The following is a 27,988-nucleotide window of genomic DNA, read 5'->3' as shown; positions in this document are numbered from 1 at the left end:
CAAACAAAAAAAAAAAAAAAAAAAAAACCACCCTCTGACAGAGTCGGAATACAACCTGACACCCTGTCAGTTCAGGTGGTGGTAGCAGTTCAGATGAAGTGGTCTTGTTGAAGCAGTGATCCTGCAGAAAGGTTTAGTAGCTCTTGTCCTCTGGTAATCCAGTGGGTGAGGCCTTCTGTGCTGTCCCAAATCCCAGATTATAGCCAGGTGGGAATGCTTGGCTCCTCCCCTGGGCAGAGCATCTCACAATGGGCTGATCTCATTCTATGAGTCCTGCAGTGGGTCCTTGATTGCCCATTAAACAGAGATGGCTTCCAGAGGGAGTTACCTGTGAGTCATGGGTAAGGCCTTGATGGCCCAGTAACAGAAGATAGTCCAGAGGGAGAGGCAAGGGAAACACTGCCCCACCTGGTTCCAACAGCTCGTGAAGATGGTGATAGAATACATACTTTGGGCACATCTGACATTGTAACCTAGGACACCCAGTCCACCAGCTGCACTGTGGCAAAGCATGACTGCCAGGGAAGTGAGTGTATATTGTCACCATAAGGGTGAAGGGGGAGACAGAAGATGCATTGGGTGGAACTGGGGCCACAGGAATTCTTATTCTAGTCATAGTCTTACTTTGGTTCCACTTCCACCAATTGTGCCTACCTTTTGAGAATGCAGGAAGAGAAAACTGTATGAGGAAAATTTAAAAGGGGACCTAGGAGAAACATAGCTATAGTAATTGAGATGGATCAGTGCAAATCTAAGTTCTAATAATCTGTTTTACTACATGGCAATATGGAATTTAATTAGCTGAAATGTTTTTTAAATCTTGTTGCTGAATAATATGTCAGTTGTGAAAAAAAGCAAAAGAAAAAGACCCTTTGAATAGAAGCTACAGTGTTGTTTAGTAATGACGGCAAGGCACAGGTAAAAGAAGAAATATATCTGTTGGTAAGGGAACACATTAGGTTGGTTTTTCTTGAAGGGATTTCAATATTAAAATTTCTCATTTGGCTTTGTAATACCTTTAGGTATTAGTACAGAATTTTATAGTTTTATGATGGTGTGGGAGAGACTTAGTGACCTGCTTTTGTCAGCCATGTAACTGCCAGCCTCAGAACTGGAGAGTTCAAGAGTCTTTGTTGTAAAAAGTTCGTGGGATAGGTCTGGCAAAACGTATTGTAACCTGTGTATCCCTACAGTACTGTGTGGTGTGGATAGTATCAGCTGGCACCAGTTTGGAATTCTCCACATGTTATAAGAATTTTAAGTGGATTTAAAAGGCTTTTTGTTTATTTTTATTCTTTTTATTCTTATTTATTCATTAATTAACTGAATGTAACTTGCACTTGTTAGGAGAAAAAATAATTTCCTGATGGATGCTCCAAAGCCTGATTCTTTGCTGCTTAAAATGATGTTACTTCAGAGTCTATAGAAATTTTCCCCCTTGGAGAACCAAATTAAATGGGATGAGAGTACAAGCAGTGATAATTTTAACTTTTTTTTTTTTTTTTTTTTTTTTTTTAAATACATGAAAAAAAACCACCCTTTTGTAAGTAGCTGAAATCAGAAGTAGTTTTAATGTATTTTTTTAGACAGTGAAGTCTATCTGACGGTTCCCATCAGCTCACCAGCAGATCATTCCCCTGAGCTGGCAGTTGTTTGCCACAGTAGCTGCCACCAGAGAAGCTGATTCTCTTTTTTTTAGCTGCTGAAGAGCTACTAATGGGATAATGAGCAGTTTGCACTTCTCATTAGCACTTATTCATCATAGACAGGGCATACAAAGTATCTGTAGTTAAAGTATTAAGTAACCACTTTTGTGCTGTTTGTTCTGTGTTTTATTTCTGAAGTGTCTAGACTTTTATATTGGTTTTTGATAAATTGTGGTTCAAGCCCTGCTTATTTGAATTAAATAATTATGCAAACTCATGGTATCACTTCTACATTGTAAAATAAAGGGATTATTTTGTGTAAGTCTTTGTTTCTCCTCCAGAAAACAACTTTTTTGAGCTGTTCTTCTCGGGCTCCCTTTTTGTGATATAGCTATGAAAATATTAGTCTGCCCTCTGCATAACCTTGAGGAATTTGGTTTACTTATAATGATGTTAAAAACTGTTTTGTAGTCAGTATACCTGGAAAAAGAACATTTTTAGCACTTTAATGCTAATGCCAAATTGAAACCATCTCGAGGCCTCTTAGCAAGGAAGATGAAATTTGCTACACCTGCTTGAAGGGTTTAAGGACTGGAAAAGGTTCCTCTCTAATAAAGTAGAAAAGGAGGAGGGGATGAAAGATGGGACAAGCATTTTAGGACAAGCCTAAGAGGTAGGTCTGCTCCAACCCAACTCATCTATCTGCCAGGAAACAAGGGGTGGATGAGCACGGCATGGCTGTTTCTCGCAGCTGTGTTCCTGATCAAGCAGTAAACATTACTCCATACTTTTTGGCCCTTTCTTATTGTGGCCAGTGCTAAACTAACCTGGGTTTTCAGGAATTTGGAATTCACCACTTATCTCTCATGCAGAATTCAATTATAAATGAAAAATAAACATGATTCCATTATTTTTATCTTCCCTTCTTTCTATTGTCAGAATACTTCTCCCTCATAGGATGCCTTCCTCTGGAGTTTGGGGTTTTTTTGGGGTTTTGGGGTTTTTTGTTTTGTTTTTGTTTTTTTTTTAAGAATGTAGGAGGTTTGTTTTAGAAAGAATTTAAGATTTTTTTATTTTAGGAAGAATACTCCCATATCTATTTGAAAGCAGGTTTTTACAAAGCTTAGTTACAGAAACTGCCTTTATGAATGTATATGTAAAAGACATTTTTTATAAACCCCTGGGTTTTTCTCATGAGATCTCAAGTAGATTTGTCTTGACTTATCTTACTTACTAAATGTGGGAAGATGATGAGTGTTACTGACCAAACCATGCTCTTTGCATTAATCTGTGTGTTGTGGTAGATCTGAAATGAGCTTCCATCAGTTTCTGGATCTGATTCTCAGATTCTCCAATCAGCACTGTTTTTCTGAAACCAGCAGCGTCTTGCAGGTAGCTCTTGGCAGAGAACCCCCTCCCTCCCCTTTCACACTATTCACAAAGGAAAAAGAACCAACACTTTTTTAAGAGGACCTAATAAATACTTGAGATTGAAATAGTTGATTCTTCCAGCATTAATGAAAAGATTGTTTCTTGCTAATGATGTTTGCAAGATTGGTGCCTCAACTACACTGTTTAAAACAGAGCTTGCTCTTGTCTTTATGATCTGTTTAGCAGAACAGAGTAGAACAGAATGTGAAGTGTGCCAGAGATGTTTTGTACTTGCAAGAATGTAATGAAGTTAATTAAAAATATGTATAAATTAATCACATGTACAATCATATAATAATTTATTCTGGATAGCATCTGTGGCAGTTATCGAGCTTGATCTGCCACTTAAATCAGAGCCAACTCTGAACTTGTCTCAGTTTACTCACTGCATTTTATAATCAAATTCTGAATACCTCCAAGGATGGATATCCCACAGCCTGTCCGAGCAACCTGTTTGACCACTGTTATTGTGAAGAATATTTTTCTTGCTCTGACAAATAAGATTTTTAACCCGAAGTGTGTCTTTATAAATTAAGAACTGAGGTTGTTCCTGCTTTCATTCAAAATGGTAAAAAATGGGAAGCCAGAAGAATTGTTGCTGTCTGGCCTCTGCCTCTCAGACAATTTGGTGTGAGTAGTCCTGCTCAGAAGTGTCTCTTTGACATAGCTCATCCTAACAGGCTCACGAGCAACTCTGCCATGGCAAACTGTATGACAGCTGTACATTGCCTAGAAAAGGAACTGAGCAATTGTGCCTACTGTTGTATGACGACACTCTGAGGCAAACATTTTGAAAGAACTATTCTGAAAGCAAAATGCTGACTTCCATGCTATCTGTCTTGTAGGAGCCTGGCCCTGTTGAATGGTCTGGGTGTTGATTTTTTTAATGTCTGGGTGACAAAATGTCAAGACTTATAAGTAAGCCTATTTCTTGAATTTAGAAAACTTCCACTTGTTGCCTGCACTGGTCTGTGACAAGCAGGGCAGTTCAGAATGAGGCAGTTACAGAAATGGCATAGATGGAGTCACAAATGTAGGATCTCTGGCATACAAGAAAAGGAAGGATTTTCAGAATTCCAGTTTGGGACCTGGGTATTTCTATTTATGCATTGGATGGGTGATGTCCAAGATTTTTGTGAATTATGGCTCTTAATGCATAGTCATTATTTTGGGGTAATTTTAACGATTTTTTTTTTTTTTTTAGTATTAAAAGAATTCCAAACCTGAGTTTTCACATAATTAAATGCCAATTCGAACATCATGTTTGCTTGAATTCATTGAGTGATAGGTTGTCAGGCAGAGTTGCTGTAAGCACAACAATATGGCCACCCTTTAACTTTATGTCATCCAAAGGAACTTGAATGAATCAAATGTCAGTGAAAAACAGTCTTTTCAAAAAATATTGAATCTGAAAAATAAAAAAAATAAGGAAGAAAGAAAGATAAGCTTAACTATCTAATCTTTGAAATGTTTTAGTTATCTAATGCAAGAAAAAGACCCCTCTCCAATTCTAATGCAACCAGATTCATCACTTTCTATTTACCACATGCAAGCCAGAATAACTGGCTGGTGCTGCATGTTGTTCTTGCAGTGTTCTGTGCCTTTCAAATCCCTGTCCGTGGGCCTCAAAAACATACTGCTGTTATAATGCCCAGTAGAGGTTTTACCTCTAAGGAGCCTAACAATAGCTTCTGTTCCAGAAGAGAAATGGCTTGTTACAGGACAAAAGCCTTTTGTGAGGAGAAAAGTTGAGCAAACCAGTTTTGTGCTCAGTTGTCTTTGTTTCCAGGCGGGCAGCTAATAATGTGTGTTTGTCGGTTTACACTTCCGCGCTGTTCCAGAAAGGAGTGCTCCTGGGCATGACTTGTTGGGGTTGCTCTTCATGGCTCATCATCTGCGTGGCCTTCTGGGAAAAGAACTTTACAGCAATTCTGTTTGAACTAACCCTTATTGTGTCCGGGCCTATAAATATAGGATATCTTTCTACTAGATTTTTACTAGGCCATCTCTAATGGTGACCTGAACTAGAATGAAGTGGACATGAGCAAAAAGGAAGATCTTACTGAGCAGGTAAGAGACTGATTATGAATGATTTCCAGACAGATATACTGATATAAAATACTTCTTCCATCTCCCTCAAGATTTCAAGTGAGTGTGTTGTTCCTTGTGAATTATGTGCAAGGCTCTTCATGCATGTATGTTGAGCACGGTCTGATTCTGAAGGAAATGGAGGTCAAAGAAAGGCTTCTTGTTTAAGCTGAGAGAACTCCATTTGCTTCAGGAAGCAAGTCTAAGAGATTTTGACTTCCATTTCGTTTCATTTATAGCTTTATCAAAAATAACAGAAATAGATGTCTTAAATCTGACCCTATTAATATTACTGGGGAAACATATTTGCTTTGACTTAATTAATGTAAATGAAAACACTACAATCTGTGGCTTGGGATCTGATCTGGTTTAGAAAGTGATACTCTTGAGTCAGGTACTGACTCAAATGGAAATGCTTAGTTTCTATATAAGCACATTTTAAAACAGTTTCTGGTCCTGAATTCATACTTCTGTGGTCCCAAACTACTGTGAAGGAAGGATCAGCTTATTCATTTTGAGACTGCCTTATTTAGGGATTTTTTTTTTACACATTTCAAGTAGCATAGTCAAGGGAAAGTAATTGCAAATAATCTTGTTATAAGGACAACTCTGTTGCTTTGAAGCAGCAAGATAATCAATGACCTTGAGAAGCTTGTCTGGTAATTGTGTATGTAGTGTAAAGGCTTTGAATGGGTGTAACGGACAAAGGCAGATGTTAGATGTGAAAATAAGTAGCACAATATTGTGAGGTAATCTCACTCCATTCATTTTCACATAAAGGATATTAATAATCTTGAGAATATCTAAAAGTTTCAATTGAAGGAAGGAGACTTTTTCTGCTCCTCACATTGCCACACATTTCCCTTGACCTATGGCAAGTTTGTGCTTCAGCTTCTCCAATTGAAAAATAATGAGATGTACCTAACATTTATACCACTTTCACATTCTTCACAATGAGGTTTTTGTGGTGGTAAATCACTCTCAAAGAGCAACTTTATCAAACAAGGTCACTGGGGGAGAAATTAGTCACAGCAATATCTTGACAAAGTATGTGATCCTCATGTTTCTTGCTTACAAACAACCAGTGTCTGTTTATCCTCACACGCCTTGTTTTAGCACTGCACCCAAGAGACACAACCCCTCTCTGTGCTTGGAGATACTCCCTGGAAATGTCTGTGTTGTTCTCGGTACAACTCCATGGCCAGATTCTGTCCTGGTTCAAATCTTTGTAGCTCCAGTGACTCCAGTGAAGCTTCATTAATTCCCAGCAGTAGATAATTTGTTCTTGCATCCTCTGCTGCCTGGTTGCTGGGGAAGCAGCAGGGCAATGCTTTCTGCCTGCCAGGGAAAGGGGCAGGGAAAGCACTTGGACACAGAACTACTTGCTCAATGTGTGAGTCTTGTGTGAGGTCTTAAGCAGCACCTCCCACTGACTTGGCTTCAAGTATTTGAAATTCATTGCTACACAAAAAGATTAAATAAACTTGATGTACCAACCTGGGGGTGATGTAAAGGGTAACCTGGTAACAGGCAGAGTGGGACATATAAAGTTCCAGCATTTAGAGTATGACAGTATTTGAAGACTCTGAAAAACTGACTTTTGAATTAGAACTGGAAAAAATCAAACAATGTGAACAATGTCCCATGTCAGCATGACCTGAACTACATTTTTACATTTTTTTAGACTGGCAGCATTTAATTTCAGTGTTTCAACTGTGTTTTATGTGATTAAAAAAAATTTAAAAAGCTAAGTGAAGCCACTAACTTTTCATAAATAAAAAATTAATCCAACCAAATCCTATACATATTTTTGACTTTCATTTTAGTTTCCCATATTTTTCTTCGGTTTACTTCTTAGGTTTACCAGATTTTGACATTTAGATATTCTTTGCAAAAATAATCTTTCATTCTTGAAAAATCTATAGCACCAACTCAAAAAGATCATCACAATTTGACCTCTTAACAGTCAGTTAACAATATGAAATAAAAAATGAGAATGTGACTTAGCCTCTATTGTACTTTGTTGAATGCTTGCATCAGTTTTTTAGGTAGTCAGTAGCAGGGACATTGAGTTATTTTGTTGATTAGGTATACTAAAGCTCCTGCTAGAGTTGCACTTTGCCTCTTTCGCCTTTTCCTTTGATAGAAATCCTTCTGCAGCTATTCATCTACAGTTACTCAGAGCTCCTTTCAAACTAACTCTGTTTCTCTCTTTTTTCCCACTTTCAAATGCTTTACTGAGAGTTTCTTTTTTCTCATTTCCGCATCTCTTTTTGTTAATATGTTTTTGAGAGAGGTTCATAAAATACAATAGTGTTTACAGTCTTGCCTGAAGTCATGACACAAACAAAAAGTAGAAGAAAAATGGAAGGTTCCTCTGCAGCATCTGAATTTGCCACGTAGAAGACTTACAGATATATTTTCAGTCACCTATAATATCATTTTAAGGCAAAAGTTCAAGAATTGCCCCGGATTTTCACCTGTTTCACACACCACAAACCTCAGTATTTGTTATTCCTCCCAAAGGCAACACTTTACATTTCCAGTGCTCTCAGCTTGGCAGGTTTACAGATGAACTGCCTTTTGGCAGTGCTGTATTTCCAGATATAGTTAATGCTCCACTTCAGAGCTGTACAAGGCCCAAATGTGAACACAAACCAATTAAGAAAAATTGCTTTAGACTTATATTTTCTGTGTGACCGCGAGATATGAAATGTCCCTCAGATGTAGAATCCTGGTTGCATGCCAGAAGTGACAATTAATTTGGTTAAGTAGAGCAAGCGATTTCATCTGCACAATGATGAAATATTTGCCTGCTGTTCCTGTCCTCTCTTCTCCCCTCTTCCTACCTGCATGGTGCCCTAACATGCTGGAGTAAAGCTTGAGTATAGCCCTTATCTGTGGATGGTCAGAGACATCCAGACTCCTGTGTACTCAGAGTGACACAGCAGGCATGTAGTGAAGATGAGTAAAGCTGTTATTTATGAGTTGAGATTATCCATAAAGGGAAATGAAGTGTGACCCAGCCAACTCTTGCTGCCTCTTGTACGACTTGCACTGATCCACCTCTACCTGAAGCCTTACCAGGTGAAAACTCCAGTGCAGAGGGCATCAGTGTATCAGCACAAATTGCAGAACTGGCACAAGTAGACCTAACAGAAATCAGAACTTGGGGAGGTACCAATAAATATCAATCAAGAATAACACCGAATAAAACTTTAGAAAGAAAAACCCGAATCTGTTGCATAATGTGGTCCACAATGTTTGTATTTTGGAGTCAATTCTTCTGTCAGGAATATTTGAATCTCTGCCCAAGCATTCACTTGTTAAGACAGAGAAGCAAATTTCAGAACTGCCAAAACCTCTTACTTAAGGTGCAAGCAAATATTTGAAAATCAGCAAACAAAAATTAATTGATTCTGAAACAAATATTGGATAGAAGAACTTTAAAGTCGCCTATTTCCTAGTACTGTTGATGCAGACCAACAAAAAATGCAGGAAAATTCAGAAAGGAAATTAAAAGTAGTCAGAATTTTTGCTGTATTAATGCCATGACGGTTTTACTTTCCTTTCAGCACAGCACGACACATGGTTCAATTAAATTAAGTAATGATTTGTAGCTGGCTCACTTGCAATGGATCTCTTTCGAGGCACTATTTCACTTAGCCATCCCTGTCTTCTGTAGAAAAAAACAACTTTTCAAGAAATAAAAATTTAAACAGAATTCATGAGTCTTATTCCTGGGTGGTCTCCCCTCTGTACCCATGTACTAAGCCTTTTCTGATGGTAGACACCACATGAACTAATAGACAAGTAACTCTAAGTCTGTGTTATATCTCATGCATATGACTGTCTTTAATATGAAGAGATGCTGTAGTGGTGCCTTGCAACAAATATAGAAATGTTTGTTTCACTGCAAAAAATACTGTAAATGGAATGAAATAAAATGAAATGAAAATGAAAAATTAAAAATGAAATTTTCTAAATGAAAGTCCATAAGGTCCTAGTTTATTTAGAAATTAAAAGTCATTTCCCTGCCAAAAATCACAATGTGCCTTTTGCTGCAGACCTAAAGTAATGCACAGGTTGTTCTCTGTATAATTTTAAGAGTTTTGTTTATTTAAAAGTAAAAATGATCACTGTTTTTGTTTAAGAGTAATGGGCACAGTATTTCTTTTGGGTCTAAAATCAAACTACAGTACCATAGCCTACCTTCATGGAAAATAAGCACTTTACAAACTACTATAGACATATCAGTTATTAGAGGTCTGTTGCAAAAGAACATTTCCATTTACAAACTTGTAAATGATCAGTCCTTATCCTGCTCATGTCTATTTAGAAGAATTTGTTTTGATAAGGATTATAATGTAGGAATGCTACCTTGTGTTCATGAAATCCTTTAGAATGGCTAGTTATATGAATAAGCAGTTTTCTGACATTTTGGGTTTTGACATATGAACAATCCTTTGTCTGACTTGAGGCTTTATGAAAAAGGATGAGGTCAACTTTCCTTCAGTTGTTTTGCTGAACATTTTTCAGACATCTACAATATGGATAACAGGCAAAAATTTAGTCTAATTTTAAAATTTTCAATAGCTATCAGCATACATTATAAAGCAGAAATGCCTATGGCGTTATGATTATGTTACTGGTTTTGAGTTACTCAAAGGAAACAAAAGAATTCTGAAAACCCCATAACTTGTAAATCAAGATATTTTGATGATGGAAGCCTCTGCCACAAAAGATATTAAAGCAAATATTTGTCATAAATGAATGATAATATAAATTTTTTAATGACTATAGCTTTCATAGCTGGAACTCTACTTTCTCTCAAAAAATGTTATATGTTTAGAAATTTAATATTATGACGTTTTTATTTTAAGACATGTTTTTCCATTTTGTAGACCCTGGCTCCTCCACCCCTATTTCTTCCTCAGCTTTTTGTATTACTAAGGAAAGTATTAAAATTAAAATTCTGAATTATAATCTGGTTTTTGTCCACTTTGCTTTTCAAAAAGGTTAATTTATTGTGTTTCTGTTCCATAATGATACAGAGCTTTAAGAGTTAGGCTCATTCTGTATGGGTGAATGTGTAGGGGTATCAGCAAACATCCAGGATTGCTTTATGGGGTATTATAGGGTGGGTTATGGGAATAAACCAAAGCCCTTGGATGAAGAAAAGGGTTCATTAAACACGGGGTGCTAAAACTGGGGTAGGAAAGGACTCCTGTTGTGAATGCACCAGTCGCTGTGTTTGACTGCAAGTGGGCGTCACGGGCATGTTTTGACTACAGAATGATGGAAAATAGTATGGTGAGAAAACAGTGGAAAAAGGGGAGTTGTTAATGAACTTAATGTAGGCCATGTAGCTGCTTCATTCCATGTACATATTGGATGCTGCTGCCTTTCCTTCTACGTGCTTTTGTCTTCCAACAAAAATCACTTTTGCTTTACCCAGACTGGCATTCACTTTGCTTTTGTGCAGATCCCTTCTTCTGGAAATCCAGAAATTGGAGAGAGTGCAGATTATTCCTTTGTGGAAAAGGTAAAAAATGGTCTCATTCAGAGGATATCGCTTGATTTCCCAATGTTTTTACAGGTGCTAATTCCAGCCCAACCCAAGCAAACCAAGGAGTGTTCCTATCTTTTAAATACATACTTGAGTAGGTATTCATTAGTAATATAACAGTTTGTGGGTGGCTATGCAGTGATTTTGGTTAAACTAAGTTAGGGAGTCTTTTTAAAGACATTGTGAGATGAAGAATTGAATCACTATTTTGATAATTAATCACTCACAATATTGTAATATGTGCTATTTTTTTAATTAGAAAGTGTCTGGTTTTCATTTCCTGTCCCTTTCCCTGTCACCATCAAATTAATCACACTTGAGGTAGGATCAGGATAGTTAGGAGAGATGGTGATCCAGACACTTGATATATTTGGGGATAATGCAAGCACATTATTTTTTTTGTAGTTCGTTTTTGCACTTTTTCCACAGGTTTACATCCATTTTAAAATCTGCTCCCACCACTACAATATAAACTATATCAGTGCCATAGACAATGGTAAACATTGGGTTATTTTCTGTTTAAATATCCAAATATGAGCTTTTCCTTTTGAACACTGTTCTGAAAGTTTAGTTATTTGTCCAAATTAGGTCCTGAAATTAATTTAAAAGCTGCTTTTTTTCAGGTTGCAATCCTCATCCTCATAAGAATTGCCAGTGTTCTGTGTTTCAGGGCAATGACTTTCCTTTATAAATACAAATACTTTTAATATGACCAGGAATATACTTAATTGTAAGTACTAAAGTATATTTTTTTTCAACTTTAAGGGACATACATTTGGCAAATGATGTCACACAATGCACTATGTTTTATATTATAATCTACTAAACCTGCCTAAGACCAGTATTATGAAGGTGTTTTCTCCAATTTTGTTCTAAAATATAAGAAAAAGAATTCTGTGAGATATTTTAAAGATTAAAATAAGTGTTCACAGAGACTTCCATCATCAAGAAGTAGTGGAAGTACTACAAGGTAAATGCAGCAGGTGGTAGTGCTCCATTGCCATGTTCTCTGTCATTCATGCATGTTGTTTGGTTGTATATTTTATTGCTGGTTACAGAACACATCTGAAAGTGACAATGATGAAGTTGATGGCAACAATATATGTGGTTTCAGAAAGAAAAAGGGAATCAAAGGTCCTACAAAGTATGTTCCTCCTTTAGAAAATGAGAAGATGGAGCTGTCCCACACCTCAAAACTCCCAGATCCTTGTCCCCTTAAAGGAACCCCTGGTTGCTCAAAACTGCCATCAGAGCAGTCTCACCAAAACCCCTCTGCCTTTCCTCCAGTACAAAAGGACAGAGGAGGTCACGACAGTTCCAGTTCTGGCAGCAATGGCAAAGAAGACAGGTGTGGAGAAACTCAGGAATATGCTGATACTGGGAAAAGAATATTAGGAGTAATGCATGAGGAAACAGATACTGCAGCTCAGAAGAAGCTGCCCACAAGTGTGCAGCCTGCGAGGGGTGCAGAGAAAGGTGGCTGTGCCGAGGCAGTGCAGAGGGAGAAGGATGAGCAGGCAAGGGGTCAGCCAGAAGAACGGGGTGGGATGGAAGAAAAGGGTGTCAAGTTTCATGTGACAAAGATGGGCTCCCTGGGAAGTGCTGCATCTGGGCCAGGGAGCTGTACTGCCGAGTCCTTCAAGGGAGCAGCTGGCATTTCTAGACGAAGTCTACAAGAGTTGAAAAACCTGCTGAGTGAAGGCCATCTGCCTTCTCATGGGCCCAGTTTCTGTGGAAAGGCAAGTGGCCCTTTTGCTCAGAAAAATATGAAACCCTGGGAGAAAGCAGCTGACAAGCAGGGCTGGCCCTTTGAGACTCTCAGTCCCCATTTTGGAGTGGAAAAGCAAAAGTATCTCAGCTTCCACAAGGAGGGAATGGGGCAGCAGAGCAAAACCGTCCTGGTCCTCAGCTCTGCCGGCTCTGACCAGCAGCAACCAGTGGGAAGCAATGTGGATCACCTTATTCTGGGACTACCAGCAGCTCCTACACCTGCAGAAAGCACAGCTCCTGAGATTCAGTTTGACTCCTCCACAGGCCTCGACGGTAAGGATGCTTAAACATCACCTGCTCTCCTCCTAAAGAAAATGCTCCTGTTGTTTTGTGGTGTTTTGCTAAGCTGCAAACTTAAGTCAGAGCTACTGTGTGAGAGCTGACGCCTGTGGTTTCTGTGTGATGAGGATGGATTGGATATTGTGCTCTACATCTATGCTATTGTTTTTTTTTTTAAAAGCAAGGCATTTATAAAGCCCAACTGCCTGCCAAAAACTTTCATGCACAAGTGGTCATGTCTTTTTCACTAAAACTGAAATATTTCCTCATTTAAACTGAGTGCAGGCAGCATTTCCCAAAATTCTGCTGGGTACTGCAAAGCTCTGGTGGCATCTGCGCTTCTTAAAATTTCCTTTTTCTTTTAAACATTTCCAGCAGTAGAAATTGCTCCCATGTAAGGGTGATGTTTTCAATTATTTGTCTTGTGAGAGGACTGGAATGCAAAAACATCTCTTATAAATTATAGGGGAAGAAAAGCAAATGAGGCAGAGAGAACTTGCACTTATTTTCACGCTGTTCAGTAAGTCCATTTTGGAAGTGTTTATAGAGACAATTAATTGCTACTAATAGGCCGTGATTTCTTTGTAAAAGCTTCTGGGCTAGCTGGATCAACAAACTGGAAACTATTATTAGCTGTGATAATGGGTTTGAGCAGTTTGTTGTTCTGTTTCCAGGAAGCACAAAAACACCAGTTTGTCAGTTGTATGAATATGAGATTAATACATTTCCATGTGCATCAGTCTGAGATCACATTATCAGCTTTCCAGGACAGACATTTTTCCTTTTGACTTATCTGACTGACACAAGATGTATGAATCTCTTCATTGATAAAATACTTTAACAATCATTAACTATGTAACTAAATATAATAATAGCAATAAAATGTTTACAACAATATTAGTTTATCCTGCTTTTTTCAAGTCTTCTGACAGATGGATGGAAACCTTGCTTTAGACACTCTGAAAACAGACAATTTGAACATGTCAATTGTTGTTAACTGCAACAGGATTTCTTGGTAGACATTTTGTATTACCCATTTTGAACAAGTCTGAAAAAGATATCCATGAACAGCATCAGTGTTTACTCAAGGCACTGTATGAGAAATACAAAGCTTTGAAAAGATACTTCACACTTGAGCCACTCTCTATTCATGTCTATCAGAATAAAAAGGTTAGAGGATTATTGCTCAGCCTATGCTTGATGCTGTTCCCTTTCCAGACTGTCCAGGAGATAAAGGCCAGCAAAATTCATTATCAAAATTTTAACACTACTATGTTCTCATTGTCTGCAAAACCAGCAAGTATATTTTAAAACATAGGACTAATTATTTTTAGTCATAGCACCACTTACAAGGTAGAGGGAACTGATGACATTAATTGCAGATTCCACAGGGGGATTTCAACCCAGATGTAACCACTCAACATGAAGTAGCTAATCCAAGGCTTATTACCTAGTCAGTAAGACAGGCTTTTTGTCCTCAAAGTGGTATTAGAGGTGGATGAAAAATTAATCTCTGAAAGTGTGGGTATATTTCCACTCAGTGGAAAAGAAGTCCCATGATGATTATTTTAGGTCCTTTGACTAACTCTGAGATGCCTAAAGTTACCTGGGATTAATCCTGCCCTGTGTGACTGGTGGTAGCAATGACTGCAAGAGACCTACAGATGAGAATTAACTATGAGGGGAGCTGGGAGAAAACTGTTTTGTCTCATCAGAAAAGTATTCAATATCAAACATTTTAGAACTTCATGAGGTTTGGATTCCATTTGGCTTTGACCAAACAAGTGGTAGGGCTCACTGTGCATTTCAACTAGTAAATGGAATGTACAGAAATAGTTTCTACTTAATAAGAACTGTATGTGTTCAAAATTTAATTTTCATTGAATACATTCAGTAACTGCATGGAAGGAAAGTTTTAGATAAAATTCTGCACTGTTTAATGAGCCTTTGCATAAACAGTATTTTATTGCTGCCCATGGTAATTTATTGATTGATAAGATCAAGTCCTAAATATTTTCTTTTTGTTTTACTAAAATATTATGTTAAATATTTCAATTACCAAAGTGCCTGAAGTCTTGGATCTAAAGATATCTTGACACTGAGTAGATCTGAAATACAAGGTCTAATAAATTGAAAGATTTCAAATATTAAACTTGCTCAAATCAGAAGACTTCATCCAAAATGTTTGGAAAAATTACAAGAGGTTATATTTCAGATCCACTCAGTGTTGAGATATGGCCAAAACAGGAATATACTTTATTGTTATAAAAGTACACAGTTAAGGGACACTCTCTAGAGATCAGCAGTAGAAAGTTTAAAACATGTAGTTTAGCATCAGTGATTCAGAGTACATTGGAGGATTTCTATACAGTAATTTTAAATACATGGCTAACATCTCTCTAAAATGATAAGTCCATATATTTTTTCAAAAATTCTGATTGGACAATGGGGAATATTACTGCATGTGCATTTTGTCCATTTCTTGTCAGATCTTTTATAAAAGAAGTTCTTGGGCATGGGAAAGAATATAGAAAAGAAGCAGTATGTCAGATATTTGGTTTATTAGGAAAAATGTTACTTGAACAATGGCGGAGAAACTGGAGCTGAAGCTAAAGTTAAAACTCAATCTAAAGCACTTTTCCATGGAAAGATAGAAACTAACACATGCAGCTAATAAGTGAATATACTGACAGGTCTAACCTGAGTTTAGGATTTTTATTTGCCAAAGTGTCTATATCTGACAATGATGTGCATTTCTGCAAGTTGGTATGTAGTTATCAATTACCAGGTGCTTCTTAAGCTGTTCAATGCCTGCATTCTTGCGAGACAAAGAGGGATGATTCCAAACAGTAGAGAATATGAGTGACAGTAAAGAATGTGTGCAGTGTTAAATAACCATTCATAGTATGTACATGCACACAGGATTAATTCATGCATGTGCTATATATATAGTGTATATAGCACATAAGGTAGGTGTATATTGACATCTCTGAACTGAAATCTTACCACCTGCATGCTGTTAAATTAGAATATTAATACTATAGCAGGCAGAGAGGAGGCCAAAGGAAACAACCTTATTCAAGCAATGTGAAGGACCCAAGGATCATAGTACCCCACAGTCTTGGTGTATCCTCCCCTCTGACACTGGGGGATGAGGGCCCCCAGAGCCAGGGACTGCAGATGGCCTCAGCAGCCACAGGCAGAAGTGGGGCAGAAGGACCAACTGAGCCTGGGGACATCACACAGGCTGGGGAGAAGTTGCTCTTCTGGACCCCAGGTAGCTGTAGGTGAGCAAAGCACTGGAATAAACCTGTCACCTGAGGCTTCAAATTTGCTTTGCATGTCTTGGTCTCTAGCCAGGATAAAAAATGTTTTAAAAACTTCTCAATGCAGACTGCAGAGCAGGGTCTCCAGAACATTTCCAGAAGCAGGTCGTCTCAGCAGGACTTGTATTCTTGAGTATATATCAAGTATATGTTCATGTAAATATGACCAACATGAGACCAGGAACTGTTTAAGAGAGAGGAAACTTTCTGAAGAAAGAAAATATGTTTCAACTATGGCTGCAGGCACCAATGGCTACCTAGTGAACAACCTGGTCTAGTGGAAGGTGTCCTTGCTCATGGTATAGGCACTGGAATTAGATGATCTCTAAGGTTTCTTTCAACACAAACCGTTCTATGATTCTCTTGATTTTTTTTTTAAATTAGGACAAATATTTTTAGACCAGAAGGGACTTACCAGTTTGCAACAGTGTAAGCCTTGGTTCACTTAACTTTGCTCAGTGATTCCTTCCAAATCCAAATTTTCTGTTTTATTTTGAAGAAAGATAGTCAAGTGTAGTTTCATCGTATTTAGGATTATCAGTTAGGTAATTCCATTGGGTATTACACAAATTAAATTTCTTTCAGACACCTGCAAATTTTGTTTTCAAATCCTCTAAATTTTGTACACAACTGTGATGATTTTCTCATTCACAACAGGGGAGCCTGTTGTGAATGAGAATGTTTTTTACATTCCGGGATATTTTTATAAAATATCCCGGAATGTAAAAAAATATAAGTTATTTATTTTATCTTTCATTTATTGACAGATGAAAATATATTTTGCATTTAACTCCTGAAGATGTATCTTCTCTGCGAAGCTGTGTCCTTTTGTTGTCATACACTTCGGAAGGAATAATTCATGGCTGATTGAAGCTATATGTCAGTCTCTAAATTAGCTATAGAACTCAAGAAAAAGCTGAGCTTCTCAGCTTCATGGTCACACCAGTAAAAAAGTCTACTTTGCTATTAAGTTTAAAAGAGAAAGCAGACTGTCATGAGGCAAAGAAATGAATGGAAAAAAAAGGAATTGAAAGTTCCACTGTCAAACAGAGCAGGGAAATATTTTTACTGTCTCCCATCCTTTGGGAGTTTCTAGTACGCTAACATATTTATTTCCCTGTTAAGAGTCTTATAAGCGAGTTAAAATACAAGGTAGGGATCAACTTTTTATGTACTTTACTGTGGAAATCAAATTAGTAAACAATTTTGGTGAAAATTTTTTTAGATGAGAAAGAAATGGGTATTGCTTATTTTTTCAGCCGAAGATGCTTGTGATCACTATTCACATCAAATAGAGCATTCAAATGCAATTCATGTCTACTTACCATGTCAAAAAACCAGATGTGAATAGAAAAGTAGCAATACGAATGGTATCAACTGTAGGAAAAGCTGTCATATAAGGTTTGAGAAATAAAAGAGAGTAATGTTTGAAGGCAAAAGTGAGAACAGTAAATAACATGCTGTGCAAAACAAGTAAACTGTCTGTTCTTAAATATACAAATACAGAGTATTGTAAGAAAGAACAGACATATTTTAACTGGTTCTGATAGGAATTTCCACAGGATTTAGAAGAGTGTAGTTGTGTGATTACCCTGTGGGACTCATTGCTAGTGGATGTTCTAAGAAGTTTTTATTTCTGTCTCTGTGTGTGTTTAAGAGTATTTCTGTCCCTGTTCTTATGTAATGTAATAAAGTTTTAGTGGGTTTTTTTTGTTTTCAAGATTTAAGCCTGCTCTGCTCTGTTCCTGATCACATCCCACAGTAGCTGTTAAGGAAAAAAAAAACATATTCATGGGTGCATTAACATCTGGCCAGTGCCAACCCATGACACTGGTTCTGACAGGAATTTCCACAGGATTTAGAAGAGTGTAGTTGTGTGATTACCCTGTGGGACTCATTGCTAGTGGATACCATCAACACAAGGTATCTGTTTTTGTAAAGGGGTCAAAATAGATCTTCTAATCCTGTGTTAGATTTCTAACATAATAACCTCCTCGAGAACTGAGAAACTATTTAATTTAGTTGTAGTTTTATAAGAGACCACGGGAAAGGGTGCCTTGAACAAGTTGAAAATGAGAGATTGATTTGGGACGTGCACTTTCTTCTGTTTTGACTTTTTTTTTGTTGCTGAGAAGGAAAAGCTGATGTCAGCTATTTGTCCTAGCTGGTTTTAGCAATCTGGATGATTTCAATATTAATAATCTAAGAATCTCACCACTCTTTTGCTATAAATAATAACAGTTTTTAGTTTTTTGCAATTAAGGTGTTTTAAATATGTGAAGATAGTTTGTATTTGTAGATATTTTGTACTAATTACAGTAGAAACAGTAATATTACCAAGTGTTTCTCAATGGTCACTTAAATGGGAAATGCAGACAGAATCATAGACAAACATTAGGTTTTTTTTCTGTGTCCTGCCAAACTGATGTAGCTATCTAATGATCTGCTTAAAGAAAGATGGCCAGTCTGGATTTTTATTTTATTTTCAAAATAAAAATCTGAGCATCTCATTGAACTTACATGTTTCTTTAAGGAGATTTTCTGAAATGAAAAGGAAGATGCCCTTATTTCCAGACACCCAGAAACCTAGGGAAAAAGTTATACTCATGAACAGAATCCTCCCTTAGAAGAATGTAAAACTTTCAGACTGTGGTTCTAAATCAGCTAGGCCTGTCAAATATTTATTATCTGTTTTACCTCTAGTAACTAATCCTCTGGATAATGACTATATGGACTGAGTGAAGACAGAGTGCTCTGTTCCCTGCTATACCTTTCCAAACTTTAACAATTGTTGGCATCATGGATGTAGTTTGACAGTGATTTATTTAGTGGCTACCAAGAAAATATATTTTGGTCCTATTCGGTAGAAAAGTGAGCAGTTAGAATAATTATTACTTAAGAAACAAATCCCCTCTCATATTTCCAAAATCAATAAGAAGTGACATTTTAAAGTATCTTAAAATGTACAGAAACATTATTTCAATGAGAAAGCTAATCTGCAAATGATATCAAAGATGAACTTTAAAAAGTATGTGAAGGCTGCATGACTGTTTATGTTGAGTCTAAAAGATTTTGGAAAAAGGCTCTTCTAGATGAATAAGTTTCTTTTGACTAACAGGATATTTACACTGGTATATAGATTAATTCTAGGCTAATAATAGACCAATATATACAATTTATATGTCTTTGATCATAAAAGTCCAACTGGGGAAGACAAATTCTTCCTTCTTTAGTTATTAATTTTTGCTTTCTTAGTGTTCTTTAGAAACATTTTATGTTTATTAATTTTCTGTTAATGTTTGTTCACATAATGGAATTATGTATTTATTCAAATAATTTTAGCTTGAAGACAACACATATATATAAAATTTGGAAAATTGCATGCCATTGTCAGATGTTTAAATTAAGTATATTTGTAGCTATATTTTTAAAATTAATTTATGCATCAATAATATGAATGCACATAACAATTTGTGTTTTTCTTAGATACTGATTTATATAATCTATATATCTCAAGAATACTGTTTTAAATAATTAATTGGATCAGAATTAAAGTTGCTTTTTTTCATGATTCATATATTTTTACCTGAAAAATATTTGTTCAGTACATGAAAATTTAATGGATAACATTTCAGGACATTTTAAGAGATACTTGCAAAATTTACATCAAAAGTTGACTGATGTCAAGGATTTTCAGCCAAGCCTTACTTTGGACAATACAAAGACAGAAAATCTCAGTATGACAGGAGGATGACAGGAAATTTTTACCATCTTTGCCAATGAAATTAAACATGTATAAAATAAGGCATTGAACACTTCTTTAAAGGTAAAAGCCTCAGATTTCTATCCATGGAGTTTAATAAACTTCTCTTGATATAAACTTTAGGAATATTTTCAGAATCTTTTAAAGTTCTGGCAATCTATTGAAATGCCACAGTTCATACCTGTTAAGAAACTTCTAAATAATGATCATGTTCATAAAAAAATCAAGTATGGTAGATGCCAGTAAACTCATGTGTTGTAAAACAACATTACAGGATGACTGAAGTAGTGGTATTCAAATAACTTACTTGGTGGCATAGGCAGGGCAAGGCCAGTCCTCCTCCCTCACTCTTGTTTTTTGGCAGCATCTGTAACAGAGTCAATGTCACACAAAACATTTAAACAGGACTTCCTTTTTTAATACTCATCTTTTAAAGGGCATATTGCCCCAGTGTTTATAGAAGACACTGGGAAAAGAAAAAGCTATTTCTAGAAGGAAGTTAGAGCTAGAACAGACCAAAGAGAAAGATGTCATGAGGAGAAGTGAATGTGACAATATTATTTTCTTTCTATTTGATTTTTACTCTGTTCTCCTATTTACTTAAATTTTGTTCAGTGCTTTCAGGTGCCATTCTTCATGGAGCACTGTTATTACTTAACTTTTTTCTTACTTTACTGACCTTAAATATCTTCCTTGGCATCTAAGCTGGAGGATGCTCCAGTAATACTCAAAGATTCTGAGAGGTCTATGACTACAGATGAGTTTGTGGCCTTTTTAGGAAGTTATCTGACAGCCCTGTGCTGGGCCAGCTAGTGAGCTTCCTCACAGCCTTTCAACTAGCAGCCTACTTGCCCCAAAGGAGAGGTCAAAAAGGTGTGGTTTTGCCTGCTGGCTACTGCTAGAGATCTGCTCTGGTTTGGATAATTTGCTACTGGAGAGATTAGGATTGCTCCCACTAACCTTCAGAGTGCCTCAGCATGAAGCTTTAAACTTCCACTTGGATGTTGGTGGTGAATGGTTGCTGTTGGTGGTCTTCCACTGTGGATTTGAGACATCTGCAAAAATTAATCTGTGCACATCCTCAGGAAGAATGGAGGACTTTTAACCAGAAATGTGAAAAGAAATATATTTTCCCCATTTTTTTCCCTGTTAATATGAAATTTTACTCTTGGTTGTTTTAGTTTATTGTCCTAAGTGGAAGTTAATACCTTATGTAGTTTAACTTGAATAAAAACAACACATAGGTACTCAAAAGAAAAGCAGGCTGAGAGATTGAGGTTGGTGAAAGGAAGTTACTGTGCCCATCTCTCTGCCCCATTATAGAAGTTATGTTCAGGTATTATTGCCCTCATGTCAAGGAGTTTATAGAGCCCTACAGCTTCTGCAATACAGTTGATAAGATGATTCCTTAACAGAAAATGCACAAATGCATAAATTTCCCTCAAAAGTCACTGCCTTGCTGGAGAAGACAGAAATCTCTCTCTAGAGGCCCTGAGAAAAGTTTAGTAGAAGACAAGTGACCTTTTTATTTTGTTTTGATATCAATGCACTTTACAGTCATTGAAGAAACAGCACCTGTATTATTCTGTCACTTTTCAGTGGGAAATAGGTATCCTGTTACTGCTTTTGTTCCTCAAAACCTCATAAATTCCTGGTTTTACCATGTGCACTCTTTTCAACTTGAACAAAAGTTTAAATTACAGATCATTCCAAAAAATAAGGAATTTTATACAGGATGTCAGGGGAAAAAAAGTGTGTTTATTTGCAAAACTCTTTCATGATCCATATCTTTTTCTCATTTCTGTTTTTACACTCTATGCCACAATTTCCCACTGTTACACTTTTTAGGAGAAGAGCCTTATTCCAGCATTCATTATTTTGTTTGACGTGAATGTTCCTCTTCACTTCTAGCGTTCAACAGAGACCCTGATGTAAACGGCCTCGGAAACCCAACTCTCCTGTACCTGCTCTCTCATATTGAATTCATTAAGCAGCAGATGGCCAGGGACAACGTGCAGTTTGTCAGATTTGAATCAGTAGACCTCCATGGTGTGTCAAGATCAAAGAATGTCCCTTCTCGATTTTTTCAAGTAAGTTTTTTGGTTTCTAGTTGAACCTTTATGTGTTTTCATGCCTCCATCCTTAAATTATATTTTTTTCATATTGCAGGCAGCAACTTCAGCTTAGAACAAATTATCTGTTCCCTCCCCTTGTTCATGTTCCCAAAGGATCTGGACCTCTTTCATCATTGCAATAATTTATTCCTCTTTTCCTCCAAACAGTAATCTAATTAGATAAGGCTAATAATTTCAGTTCTTTGAAGTTTTAATAATCTCTTCCCTCAGAAATATCTTTTCAGATTCAACACATTACAAAAATTTTAGTTTAGTGAACATTTCTGAATGACAAAAAAAGAAAGGAGTAAACACTGAAAGAAATAGAATGACTTAAATAAAATCGTTTTAGTTAAGAGAAATTTCATAATTATCAATAAGATAGGAAAAATATCACTGAGTTGCACAATGATTTAACAGCAATACTTGCCATAGTAATGAATCAGGAAATGAAAGTCAAATTGGGAAGCAGGATATATTAGGTAGCAGAGTTCAAGGAGGGAGAGGTACTGCTATGGGGCAGTCACCTTTGACACCTTTTCAGTGCCAAGTGGACATCTTAGACATCTCGGAGCAGAGTTCACCACAGTGTGCAGTTTTGGTTATGGGGGTCACACATTGATACTTTTGACTGCCACTTGCTTAAAAGAAGACAGATTTCATTCATTCTTTTCTGTCTCCTCTGCTCACACAAATGGCATTTTTTTCCCTTAGAAGAATAAAAGTAAGATGTACACACGAGCCAAATTCCACTTGATAGAACTTGGCCTAATTGCAGCTTTCATCAGAAAAATGTTTGATCATAAAATAAGTTGTAAAGGTGCTTGATTGAAGGTAGATAATCCTTCTTTGGGGTCTTACCTGCATTTAATTTCATCAGTTGAAGCTTTCTGTTCACATAGAGAAGAAAGTATAATTACGAGATTTTCTCACCTGGAAGCACTTCCCTGCATTTTACCCCAAACTTTTGAAGTCTAGAAAGTGAGATTTTTTCTGTTTAATGCTGCATCTGAAAAACAGTATTTAAAGAGAAGTAACAGCCTGAATTGAATTGATATGTGTCTTGTGTGGTCACTTGGGTCTAAATTAAAAAAAAATGGTCAGAGGGTATGGAAGCTAAACAGGCTAACTGTAGATAAAAGTCTGACTTGAAAAGTGTGCACCTAACTGGTGATACCCACAATTATATAAACACCATGCAAGAAAAGTGTTGAACAAAATTTTTTTGTCCTTTATGGAAATTTAAAAAATTATCATTGATGTCATAGTTTTCATACCAGTCTTGCAGAAAGTTGTTCTGCCTTATAAAGACACAATAACTGGCTCTTACCCTTCATATCAGTGATCCTGGCATTTTAGTGCTCTTTTACAAAAGTATCATTGTTCTGCCTGAGAATCTGAATTTTACATCTTTTATATACATAAAAATACCATTGAGCTCTTCTCTGGTTTGGTAATATGTCATTCTGCTCTGTGTTTAGGAGAAAGCAATTCATGGTATTGCCATGCCCAGAAGTTACCTTGAACTGACGCTGAATCCTAAAGATAATGAATTAGATTACATAAATGCAACCAATTTCAATTGTGACATAATTCTGAACCCTGATTTATCAACGTTTCGGATACTGCCCTGGACTGAGCAGACTGCAAGAGTGATATGTGATTCCTTCACCGTGCTGGGCACCCCACTAATGACCTCCCCAAGGCACATTGCCAAGAAACAGCTGAGCCAGCTTCAGGACAATGGCTTTTCTTTGCACTCTGCATTCACTTATGAATTTTGTATTTATGGCATTACTGAGGTTGTAAATTCAAAGACAATATCCTTTCCTGCAGCCACAATACTAAATAACCATGACCAGACTTTTATTCAGGAGCTCATTGAAGGAATGTATTTTGCTGGTGCCAACATTGAAAGCTTTTCTTCTTCCACTGGGCCTGGGCAAATGGAGATCACTTTTCATCCAGCGTTTGGCCTGGATGCAGCTGACAGCGCCTTCACGTTTAGGACAGGCCTTAAAGAGGTGGCTAAGAAGTATAACTACGTGGCTAGCTTTTTCTCAGAGTCAGGATTCTATAATTCTGGGGCTCTCTCACACAGCCTGTGGGATCTGAATGGCCAGAAGAATTTGTTTTCTGCCGGTTACGGAGTAGAGGAGCTCCCAGAGGTTGGAAGGAATTGGCTGTCAGGTCTCTTGGCACACACGGCAGCTATCAGCTGCTTGATGGCTCCCACCACCAATTGCCGCAAGCCGTACTCTAAGTACAGTAAAGAGTCAAAAGAGACTGTAAATGCAAGATGGGCATACAATGATAACAGCTGTGCCTTCAATGTCAAATGTCATGGTGGAAAAGGCACTTACATAGAGAATAAATTGAGTTCTGCTGCAGCAAACCCGTACCTGGTCCTTGCTGCTACTATTGCTGCAGGACTAGACGGAGTAAAGAGAGGACTCAGCTATGATGATATGCTTGAAGAGGAAAATCACACTGGTGATCTGAAACATTCATCAATCCCTCTGAAACTAGAAGATGCTCTGGTTGCACTTGAGGAGGATTCTTGCATTAAGGAAGCACTAGGCGAAACTTTTATCCGATACTTTGTTGCCATGAAGCATTATGAGTTAGAAACTGAAGAAATGGACAGTGAAAGGAATAAATGCCTGGGATATTTTATTTAGAAGGAACACTCTTCTGTAGTGGTGCTGTGTAAATGCATACAGTAAATGGCTAAGATTCTTGAAATTAGTACATATATTTAAAAATGTTTTAATGCTTTGAGATTTTTGCCCCCTCCTTTGTATGGTACATGGTTATTACACTTAATTCTCCATGTACATTCATGGCAGCACAAAGCTGATATGTTCATGAAATAAAACTAACAGGGTTTTAAAAAAACAGGTGGAAGGTTTTTTTGGCAGACCTGCTGGTGGAAAGAAGAAAAGAGAAGGCGAAATGAAGAAGAGCAGCTACCCAACTGTAATGGGACTGTATATATGCAGAAAAGTGGGAGTGATGGGGGCAGTGATGAGGGGTGGGGTTCAGAACTGGGGAAGGTGGGGAATTTCATGTTCAGCATGGTTATGGGATTTGTTCCAGCCTATTCAGTAACTGATGGATTTCTAAACCACAAGAATATATGAGTTTGATTTAAAACATAAGCTAGAAAAATTAACATTGTAGAGAGAGGGGCAAGGGACTGAGGCTGTAGAACCTTAGAGGTAGGAATCAATATCTTAATGGACATAAATAAAAAAGAGAGATGGATTATATAATGATCTATACATCATGAATTCTGCTGCTGAATGGAGTTTTCAAGAATTACAGTTAATAAAGGTACTAAAAGAAATCAAATGGTGACTTGAAGAGGGAATAATTCATAGAAACGCAGCAGGGTCAGGCCACTGTGCAATAAAAAAATGATCTGGTTTTATATATGTTTTGATGGTTAATGGGTTAATTCAGATTGAAATGGCAAATGAGGAAAAAGAAAGACAAAAACCCCAAAGAATTTAGAGCTTAAACTGTACTTTATTGGGAAACTTGATTTCATCAAGCATGCAAAAGATGACTGAGAGGAGCAGAAAGAGTAGGTTGAAATAAGAAAGAAAGAGAGAAGGTGCAAATTCAGAGACTGAAAAATTATGGTTAAAATAGAAGGACAAAAGAAACAATCCTAAAATTATAAATGGCAGCTGGTGTAAAGAAAAATAATTTTTTAGGAATAGCAGGAGGTGTGGTTTAGGTTTGCTCTTTGTTCTTGTTGCTGCTGTTATTACCCTTATTGTTAAAGATAACATTTGTTTCCCACACCATCTCCACATTAGCAGTGATTTCTGGTGTTCTTTATCTCGTCGCATTACTTTGATCTATGTGTGGGAATTTGTGAGTGAAAGAGTTTGGTCATCAGTGGAGTAAAACCAAGATTCAGTCAATGCCTCTGTCAACTCGCAGGATTAGGAAGGTGTGAACAGGAATGTGCTACTGGCCCACTGATGGATCTTCCGTTCTTCCCCTACAAAGTATTGTACATGAAATGTAGCACCTGGTATGCTAAAGCTTGTTGTGTGATTCCAAAGAACTCATTTTATACTCAGGTAGCAAGAGGAAATAAATAATCTAAAAAACCCTGATGAATTCCCTTGTCTCGGTCTGATTAGGGGGTGGATTTGGTTCTCTCCCTTATTCACATGATACATTTCTGAATGCCCAATTTCGAGGCATATAGGGGACTACTTTTCTTTGCTACAGGCTAATTTCTATTGGCCAGGTCTAGCCTTGCATTTAAGCAGAACCTCCCATTCTGAAAAAAATTCATCTCTTTTGATGCCCAAGCACTTCTAAAGGGCTCTGGAAATCTGTCTTCTCTCTTCTCTTTCTGGTTACTTACCACTTTCACTTAGCAGAAACTCTTGGCAGAAGCCACACATAAAAATTATTCCCTTGCTCAGAGAGCTTACTTACCATACTTAATATTTAGTCCCAGCAGTCACACAGATTAATAACTATTTGTTGGTGTGGGTTTTAAGACATGTTTTTTCATTTGTCTTGGATTTATAATTGTCTGCCACTGTATACATTCACTTTTAGAAAGATAATATATAATGGACTTCTATAACTGAATTTAATAAACATTAAGTTTATAATATATAGTAAATATATTATCCATATATTTTCTTATCATAACATTGACAAAATAATATCACACCTAAATCTCTTGCTGTATGTGTCCAGCTACCTGACTAGATTGACAGAAAGCCATATTTATAAACAGAAAAACCTTAGGTGTCTAGAACTGATGGTTTACAAGTTATAAACAGTTATAGCAAGATAAGGTAAACTAATAAAATAAATCTACAGGTATTTTCTAGGTGGTCCTCAATGATTCATATTCTCAAAAGACATTAACTGTATGATTAAACTGAAACATTTCCTGTTTCTGTCAAATGAATGGATTTTTTTTTAAACTAAAAGGTTCACAGGAGGAGCCTGAAGCTAACAGGTCCCAAATTTTGGTCAATATTGTTTAATACCTTTTCCTAAATGTATTCTATATAATAAAAATAAAGTAACTCTGACTGTGGGAAAGCATAGAAACATTTATTTCAACATGAGCAGTTATGAATTTTAAAGTTGCATGTATCCCCAGCTAAGTTTTCATGCATATTCCTTAGAAAGACAAGAAAAAGTTACTTCACTCTGTTCAGCTGAAATTAATTATTTTTGACTGTTGTATCATTAACATTTCATCTTGAAGTGTTGCCTGAAAATACTCTTCACTCTTCTACAGGTCTGAGGTCAATGTCTAAAGCATTGTTAGTAACATAATATAAATATGTACAGTGTTTAAAAAAAGAGACATCTGTAATTTTGCTTATGCTCCTGATGATTTTTCAGGGTCATAAAATCATAGAACCATAGAATGGTCTGAGTTAAAGGGAATCTTTATAGTCATCTAGTTCCAACACCCTTGCCATGACAGGGACACTTTCCACTAGAAAAGGTGTTCTTGGAACCCCATTCAACCTGGACTTGAACACTTCCCGGGTGGGGCCTCCAGGAAAAAATATGTACTTGAATAAGAGTAAATGCAGGCTATTACACTGAGACGAGGATGTGAAGTGTGGCGGGGTGTGAAATTTAGTTTATTAAGTTTGTTATATGTTCCTTTGTTCCCTCCTCATCCACGTGTGCCCCTGAGTCAAGTTACGTAACTGTCAGTTTTCTGTCCGTCAGAAAGCCCGCGAGTTTTGTATTTCTCCCTGTCCCCTGGTTGGCAAAAGTTGAATATTGCACCTGTCTAATGGTCCCTATAACTCCCTCCATTGGTTGTTTCACCTTTACCCCTCCCTGACACCATCTGTGTAAAAGTGTACGCAGAACCGCCCTCGGGGCAGTTGCGAGAGCAGGCGCAGGCGGGTGATATCGCGCTTGCCGCACAATAAACATCGCTACCTCGCTGCCTCCCACCCTGCCTCTGCTTCGTCACTTTCAGACCGCTG

The 27,988-nt window shown here is 37.1% G+C and overlaps 1 protein-coding gene across 1 annotated transcript; it reads left to right on the top strand.

Moving 5' to 3' along the window:
* LGSN (lengsin, lens protein with glutamine synthetase domain) lies at positions 1 to 27,059 on the top strand. Its single transcript, XM_063389418.1, has 5 exons — positions 1 to 5,147; positions 10,651 to 10,710; positions 11,793 to 12,777; positions 21,784 to 21,962; positions 23,468 to 27,059. The coding sequence occupies exons 1-5, from the start codon at positions 5,118 to 5,120 to the stop codon at positions 24,665 to 24,667; spliced, it is 2,454 nt and encodes an 817-aa protein (XP_063245488.1). The 5' UTR covers positions 1 to 5,117; the 3' UTR covers positions 24,668 to 27,059.
* Positions 27,060 to 27,988: the final 929 nt, after the last annotated feature.

The sequence above is a fragment of the Prinia subflava genome, chromosome 2, assembly GCF_021018805.1.
Source record: "Prinia subflava isolate CZ2003 ecotype Zambia chromosome 2, Cam_Psub_1.2, whole genome shotgun sequence".
Lineage (NCBI taxonomy): Eukaryota > Metazoa > Chordata > Aves > Passeriformes > Cisticolidae > Prinia > Prinia subflava.
Note: the sequence above shows the minus strand (reverse complement) of the source record. Positions and strands in the feature narration are given on the sequence as shown.

Bases quoted from the DNA above. Each gene is read 5' to 3' on its own strand.
- LGSN (XM_063389418.1), top strand. From the start codon at position 5,118: ATGAGCAAAAAGGAAGATCTTACTGAGCAG. The intron at 5,148-10,650 runs GTAAGAGACTGA...GCTTTTGTGCAG, and splicing joins AGGAAGATCTTACTGAGCAG to ATCCCTTCTTCTGGAAATCC. The intron at 21,963-23,467 runs GTAAGTTTTTTG...CTCTGTGTTTAG, and splicing joins TCCCTTCTCGATTTTTTCAA to GAGAAAGCAATTCATGGTAT.